Source organism: Hibiscus syriacus, unplaced genomic scaffold (assembly GCF_006381635.1).
Source record: "Hibiscus syriacus cultivar Baekdansim isolate YM2019G1 unplaced genomic scaffold, ASM638163v2 tig00111088_pilon, whole genome shotgun sequence".
NCBI lineage: Eukaryota > Viridiplantae > Streptophyta > Magnoliopsida > Malvales > Malvaceae > Hibiscus > Hibiscus syriacus.
Genome location: NW_024062978.1, coordinates 674,513 through 682,759, shown reverse-complemented (window position 1 = coordinate 682,759; position 8,247 = coordinate 674,513). Strand labels below are relative to the sequence as shown.

The following is an 8,247-nucleotide window of genomic DNA, read 5'->3' as shown; positions in this document are numbered from 1 at the left end:
CAACAGGTGAAAAAATTGTATAGAAACCCACAAATCAAAGGGGATTCACGTGCCTAATCTTGCCAAAAACAAAACTAAGATCTCAGAGGAGGCACAATAAGAATAAGAATAGAGGAATCCTCTGTCTTCTCTTCTATTTTGCCTTTCCCCTTCCAAATAATTCCTTTTTGTCAATTGTGTTGGTCCAAATCGTAATGAAAATTCTTAAATACTCCAGCTTTTAACACCCAAATTCAAATTCAGCTAAAACCAATATTTGTACAAATGTGTATTATCCATGATTTCAACCCCACTTCCATCCTGTAGATTAAAAGGAAATAAAATATATCTAAACATAAATATGGAAAACCTCCTAGTTAAATATGTATAATGTTTTGTGTATCAAAAAAAAATATGGATAATGTTTAATTAAACCTTTCATTTTAACTAATTTCTTTTCAAATAGAGAAACTCACATTGGATAAGGAAATGTGGTCATGATAAATGGGTCCCCAAGCTATAAGAGTTACTTACATACTAGGGCCTTTAACTATAATTTGTATTTAAATTAGTCTTTAAATTTTAAAATATTGTATATCAGTCCCCAAACTATGACCTAAATTAATCTATAAACTTTAAAATATTATATATCAATCCTCAAACTATCAATATCATTCTATCATGATCCTTGTGTTGATGCATCATTAACTCTAATAATTTTTGAAAGTCTTGATAATTGAACTCGTAATATTTAAAAAAGTTGATCTATTTCTGAAGGTCACAAAATTGAAATCGCGATTTTTTAAGAAAGTTAATCTATTTTTGTCACAAGTTCAATTATCAAGACCTTCAATTATTTAGCTTACTCGATCATCACAAACCCTAAACATGGTTTTCATAAATTAAATTTAAGTTTTTTTCACAAACCTGTCTAGCTCAGTTGGTAGAGTGCAAAGCTCTTAACCTTGTGGTCGCGGGATCCAGTCCTACTGTGAGGGCAATTCATAACGGAAGTCTTCCACGGAAGATGCTTTCAACCTGGCGTTGGGGGTAGCCTACTACCATACCTCATCCTTCCCCGACCACAATGTTCTCATCGACAACGCGGTGGCTTTTCTTGATGTTTTGAAGATTCCGTCATTAAACCGCTAACATACGCAACATTTTATCGTCACATTTTAAGTTAAGGTGATTACAAAGTAATATATGTTCTAAATACTCTCAATCATTTGACTCATTCGACAATAAACGTTCAATCATCCTACTGTAGCTGCTGGTGCTCAAACCTATGACCTCTAGAAACAACAACGATTCCTTTAACTACTAAAGTAAGTTGGTTCGTGTTAAATTTGAGTTAATTAAGTGTAAATTATATTATAAAATTAATATTTATGAACAGAATAGATATATTGAAAAACAAATGAGCATACATCGACTAGAGTAGGGATAATAAAATCGGAGAAATGATCACGTGCGTCAACTTTAATATACGGCTAAAAAATAGTGTTATCGATTTTGTTATTATTTAAATATTAAATCGGTAAAAAATTACCAGAAATATTATTATTTCTACTGGTTTTGTTATTATTGGGCGTTTTATTAGTTTTGTTATTGTTGGACACTTTACCGGAAATGTTAAAAAACATTGATATTTTAGGTAATTTTTTATTAGTTTTGTTATTTAAATAATAACAAAATCGGTAACATTTTTTTTAATTGTATATTAAGGATATCACACTGTAGAAGTTCCCATAAAATTGACCTCGAAAGAAAAATATATATATAAATAAATATCATCATTAACTAATTTGATAAGAAAACAAGACTTGTTAAACGAAAAGACAGATTTTCGAGTTTGTAAAATAAATATGCAAAATAAAAATAGTTGATGATCGAATAATTTATTAATGTTGATTGATAGTAAGGGGAGAAAAGAGAAAATAACAGAGAATTTAACAAAATGAAAATGAAAATGAAAAAAAAAATTGAAAAACGAAAGAAGAAATAAGATAAGAAGGAATTTGTTGACAGTGGCCATTAACGATGACAATTCACAAAGTCCAAAACTTTAAGAAAAAATTATTAAAAGTTATAAAATAATCTGATTGTAAAAAATTATTTTATTAAGTCTTTCAACTATTAAAAGTTATAAAATGATCACCTGACTATTAATTATGTTCTAAACTCGTCTTTTTTGTTAAAACTTCGACGATAATCTGAGATGTACGTTAACCTGTTAACCGAGATATAATAAATTTTGATCTCTTAATCTGACTATCATCAACATGTTAGCGTCCAACTCAGACGATCGTTAATTTTTTAACGGAAAAAATAGATTTAAAACATAATGAATTATCGAGTGATCATTTTATAACTTTTAATAGTCGAGGGATTTAACAAATCAAATCCCCATAGTTAAAGAATCATTTTGTAACTGAGAGTCAATAAAGTATTATACTATATTCAGAGAACAATTTGAATACTTTATCCTAAAATCTAAACATATAATTTTATTTAATAAATTTAATATCAATCCCATTAAAGTAAATAATTCCTAGTGCTGAAACTCGAAACTTTAAAGAATAACACCGATTTTATTACCACTAAGGTGATTCGATTCATGCCATTAAATAATTGATTGTTTGATATAATATTAGAATTTTAATAATTGACATTAAACAGATGAAATAAAAGGTGGGCAGGAGTCGTGGGCATGAGGTAAGCCTAAGGTCGAGCCACATGAATCTTGTCCCGAGTTTGTATTTTCTTCAAAGAGAGTCACGATAATACTCTTTGATTTTTGCGAGGGTCTGGGGAAGGTAAAAGACAAAGTTGATGGCCTAGTATTTCCTGGAAAATGTGTTTTGACTTACCCACTTTGGCTACTGCTACAGTGATTTAATGTAAACTCTTTGACAATAGTTTACCTAATTTCATATGCATATTTGTTGTTTTGCTCCCAATATTCAAGAGTTAATGTTGGGGGGTCACCATCTGTAGGGGCCAATCTTTTTTATTTTGACATGGTGGAATTGATTCATAAGTTTTTCTTTTTTCTGAATTCGCCATTTTATACTTAATTCATTGCACGGTGCAGATCGTCGTGCCCTTCTAATTTTCTCTCTGACCCCCAACGAAATCCACCATGTTTATCTTCAACCTTCCTCTTCTTCTTCATCTCCGAAGCTTGTAAGACTCTGAGTCAGCCATGGATTTGGACCCTGAAAAGCATGGCAAAAGAAGGAAAACCACGACGGAAGACGATGGACAACAACGGCCAACGGCGATGGAAACTCTTCCGAACGAGATCATCGTCGACGTACTCTCGAGGCTTCCGATCACGTCTTTGGTGCAGTTCAAGTTCGTATGTAAACGATGGCGTGCTTTAGCTCAAGACCCTGTTCTCGCCGATATGCATCTCTCGTTGAAATCCCATGGAAATGATCCCTGCCTTGTTCTTCACTGTGACTTTCCTATACGAAACCAGCTTTATTTTCTGGATTTATCGGCTTACAGTCGAGACGAAGACAAGGCAAAGAGGTTATTTGTACCTTTCCAAGCTACCATGCCTGAATTTGATGTTGTAGGGTCCTGTAATGGTTTGTTATGCTTGTCTGATTCATTATACAACGATGCACTTTATGTCCACAATCCTTTTACCATGGATTACATTGAGCTACCGAAATCTAGACAGTACCCTGATCAAGAACTCGTTTTCGGATTTGGATTCCATCCGAAAACGAATGAATACAAGGTAGTTAAGATAGTTTACTATAGGAACACTAGTACTTATAGTTACAGTCGTGCCCGGAGAACCTTTTATTCGCAATCTGATGTTCAAATTTTCACATTGGGAAGCTCTTCATGGAGGAATCTAGGGAAAGTGTCGTATCAGTTCGTAAGGCAGCCTTCGGAGGCTTTGGTTAACGGAAGGCTTCATTGGGTGAGTAGGCCTAGACGGTACCATCCGGCTCGCCGGATTGTATCATTCGACTTAGCCGATGAACAATTCCGGGAAGTCCCGAAACCAGATTGCGGCGGTCTCAATAAGTGTAACTTTCATCTGTCTGTTTTACGAGGTTGTCTTGCCGTCGCTGTTTATGGGAATTATGGTAAGTTGGAGATATGGATCATGAAGTGTTACAATGACAAGGAATCTTGGGTTAAAGAGTTCACAATTGGAGCTTACACCCCCAAGTGTTTGAAGCTAAATTTCGATCGAGATAGACCGTTGAAGATATGGAAGAACAACGGCTCCAACGGTAAAGCCGTTCGAGTTCTTTGCTCGCTCGAGAACGGCGAAGTGTTGCTGGAGTATAAGAACAGGGTCCTGGTGTCTTATGATCCAAAGAAGGGGAAATTCAGAGAGCTTGTGGTTCAGGGGATACCTAATTGGTTCCAAACAGTTGTTCATACAGGCAGTTTGAATTGGCTTTGATTGTGAGGTCAGTTCATTGATCTCTTTTAGCTATGCATTTCAATGCTTTGTTTGTACTTGTTCAATCCAGCTTTGTTTCTTACATTGATACACCTCATTGTCATTTATGAACATTGTTATTACATACAACCCAAATTTGGCAATAAACAAGTAGGCATTCAATGATATAAAACCTAATTCAAGAAGAAAAAAAACCAAAATGGACTGCCGTGTGAACAGGGTTTGTGAAGCTCCAACCTGACCTGCATTAAATAATAATCAACAACTTGCAAGTAACCAAATGGCATTTGTTTTCTTGCTTGAATCATCTCCGAACTGTCCTTTTCCATGAATTTAGACTTAGTTCCATCAAAAAAATGAAGGATCTTTTGGATCTTGAAGAGCAATATACTCCCTTTCTTTTCTTTTGTTTACCAACCGATCCAAAGTTGAAAAAATATTGCAGTAAAGTCACAAAGGGGGCCTATGATGTGTCCTCTAGTGGCTCATGGTAAGAGGAGAGTTTCCCATCAAAATGGGACTCTTCACCCCGTCCAAGTCTTTCTCAAAGTAACAATCATTTCCTGTTTTACTTTGAATTTTTTAAAACTATTAATCTATTATGTAGGCTCCAATGGTTTAAAATGTCAAACTCGACTCGAAATAAGTGTTCAATCGTACATGAGATTAAGTGAAACAAAAGCATGCACCAAAAAGATACAAGAATAATGTGTACCTCAAAATTTAGATAATCCGAAGGTTTCTCACTGAACCACCTAGAAACTTGTGATTAAAAGCCTAGATGATTGGGAACAAGAACTCAAAGCAACTTGGCCACCGAGTAAATAATCCTTAATTACCCTTCAAGTAAAACAAAACCCTAGGCATAACTAAATGAAACTCTAATCTTACATCATGCAGAAGCCATGTTTATGTCAATTAATGAAATCAAACTTTTATTCAAATAGATAATCCTCACACAAGATGATATAATACTTTACACATGGATGGACCGTATGGGTTGGAATATATATTTCATTATCTTTTACTGGTAATTTATTTTTGTTATTAAAATTTTTTAAGTTAATTTATCTGAAATATTATTAGTTCAACCTTGTCATAAAATCTTGCATCTGTGCTTATTTTACACCATAAACGCCATGATGTTCACTATGATTAATGTATCGGCGAATGGTCCATCAACACCATCCATATCATCGCTTATGATCGTGTGAGGTGACCTGGCTCTGCCCACCACCATTGCTCCTCAAATGCTCCAACAAAAGTTTTTCACCAGTCAGCTGCTCAACCAATCCTTGCATTTCAAATTGTATCAACAAAAGCAACAGTGAGTCCAAGAGTCTTATTTGGTTTACGCTAATAAGCTAGGTATTAGAATCTTAACATTTGCGACCCCTTTCCCTAGTTTAGGGTTGAGATTAGTACCAGTAGTAAAATGTCGACAGTCATGGAGCCCAACTCTTAAATCAACCCCCCATGTGTTGCTGAACTCAGAGGCTTTATCGACAGCATCCCCTTCACTATATCCAACAAACCAACATCTGCTCCTCGGCAGCTTCCTTGACTTCCTCATAAGAACAACTCCTCTTACAAGTGTTAATAGCATGAAGGAGAAAGACATCCCAACATTTAACTAAACCACAATCAAATGTTCTGTTCTTAGCTTGGTTCCAAATCTGGTAAATTGATGAATTGTAAGAGAATTTAAGTAAAATTCAGCAAGAACTGATCGCTAACCAGGCACTGCTCTACCAGATAGAACAGCAAGTGCTGTTTATATTATTTTGGTGTTATTAAGATAAAATCCATCGCACATAACTCGTTATAAAAGGAATATTTTATTTTTTTTGGTACATAAGGCAAAACGACCACGTTTAAGGGTCTACCATCTTAGAAACACATCCTTTTGCTATTTGCCTAAAGCATCGAGAAAAGCTCTTCTGGTGAGTCTTCTAGTTCGTGCAACCCCTCAGATCTTTCTAATGCCATTTTAATCAACCGATCAACGCCTCAATTTCCTTCTCTTTTTTAGGTCTTTGCAGCTCTCTTTGTTTAACGCTTCAACTGCCCATTTAGCATCAGATTCAACTATGAGTTTACTCGCTCTTAAGGTTTTGGAGATGATCATCCCTCGACCTCGACGGATTCCTCAAATTTCTGCCATTACACTGGTGGATTTTTCGACATTTAGCATGAGCCCGTGGATCCAACTGCCACTTTCATCTCTGATTAGACCTCCCTCCGTTGTCAATCTGGTGTTAGTATTGTACGCCCCATCTGTGTTTAGGATTAAGGAATAATCTTTTTATTTAATAAATTAAGAAAAAAAATAAAAATATATAGAGACCCCATAATAATTATACGTGAATATAAAATACAATGCATAACTTATAAAGAAAAAGACGATCACAGCATATGGTCATGTTATGAGTCACCGCATTGTGTACAAACTTTAAGAGAAGAAACAACGTGGCAATGGGATGGAAGATCTCAGATTTTAAACAGCATATATACATGTGCACTAAATCACATTAAAGAACAAAAACTTAGGTTTTGGGAGTATTGGAGCAACAGTAAGAAATAGAACAGTGAACAAATGCTAAACAAAAGGACTAAAATTTATTATAATCAAGAGATTCAAGACAACATGCAGGCTTGACACACTGCCTTTTGTAATAAAAGCATACAAGCAAAACCAAAAAAAAAAAAAAAAACTTGAAGCAAACATGGTTTAGGACCTAACAAACCCATCCCAAATTGCAAATTGAACATGAAACTCTCTCTCTCTCTTGGCATACGCAATGCACGTCAGTATAGCCGCTTTGCCAGTTGCTATCGGTTGGGCCTCGACCATCCATCCTTATTGAACTACATAGGAAACCTAGTTGACTCAACATGCAAACTCAGAAAACTGCAGTCATCACTTGAAAAGGCTTCCATTACTCGGTCTTCTCTGCTGGTTCAGCTTCTGTTTGGACTTCTGCCTTATCAGCTTCCTCTTTGGGAGCTTCGATAGCGGCCTCTGCTTCTGGTTCAGCTGGTGTCTCACTAGACTCTGTAGTTTCCTTGGTTTCAACGGTTGGCTCAGTAGCTTCCTTGCTCTCCTCGACCGCTGGTTCTGCCACTGTTTCCTTAGGAGTCTCCTCCACTGGCTCCTCAGTCACGACCTTGGATTCTTCTACCACCTCTTTGGTTTCATCTTCTACTGAGGCTTCTGCTTCAGTAGCCACTGGTTCCTCGGTAGCCGCCGCTTCCTCTGCAGCTGCTGCAGGCTCGGTTTCCTTTGGTTCTTCGGCAACAGGCTCCGTCTCTGGTGCTTCGGCAACTACCTCTTCAGCTGTGGTTTCTTGTTCCTTGACTGTTTCTTCAGTTTTCTCCTCATGACGTGCAATTTGAGCCGACACAACCTATAAAACAACATATAAACCATAAAACCAAGCATTTGAAAGATGAAATCTAAAAGAAAACGACGCAGGAAATGGGTTTTCGATAACAAACATCAAGATCATGATGGTTTGCTTCAAACAAGACCAGCTGATGAATGAACACAAAGGAGTCGATAAACAAAGCTTAATAAGAAATTTGAATACCTCAGCAGTAGCCATAGTAATCCCAAGGAGATGTAATTAGAATTAGGAAGAAAATTCCGGAAGGAGAAGAATAGAAGATTACTCTATAGTTCTTGTGTTTGTTGGGCATGGGTGAATGAAACGAGAGTTCTTTATATAGAGCTAATAGAGGGCTAAAAGTTGATGAGAGGTGGTGGGTGTCATTGAAGAATCTTGGATTTGACAACTCATCTCACAGAGTACAAGGTAACTCACTGATTA

General features: G+C 36.0%; 2 protein-coding genes across 2 annotated transcripts; one reads left to right on the top strand and one right to left on the bottom strand.

Moving 5' to 3' along the window:
- The first annotated feature begins 3,057 nt into the window (after positions 1-3,057).
- Positions 3,058-4,507, top strand: LOC120152206 (F-box protein At3g07870-like). The gene has a single exon (XM_039164476.1). The coding sequence runs from the start codon at positions 3,188-3,190 to the stop codon at positions 4,415-4,417; it is 1,230 nt and encodes a 409-aa protein (XP_039020407.1). The 5' UTR covers positions 3,058-3,187; the 3' UTR covers positions 4,418-4,507.
- Positions 4,508-7,017: 2,510 nt separating this feature from the next.
- On the bottom strand, positions 7,018-8,116 carry LOC120152468 (fruit protein pKIWI501-like). Its single transcript, XM_039164686.1, has 2 exons — positions 8,008-8,116; positions 7,018-7,824 (listed from the first exon to the last, which is right to left on the bottom strand). Exons 1-2 carry the CDS (start codon positions 8,020-8,022, stop codon positions 7,357-7,359), a joined length of 483 nt encoding a protein of 160 aa, XP_039020617.1. The 5' UTR covers positions 8,023-8,116; the 3' UTR covers positions 7,018-7,356.
- Positions 8,117-8,247: the final 131 nt, after the last annotated feature.

What these genes read in the sequence shown, in the direction of transcription:
- LOC120152206 (XM_039164476.1), top strand. Translation starts at nt 3,188, where the DNA reads ATGGATTTGGACCCTGAAAAGCATGGCAAAAGAAGGAAAACCACGACG.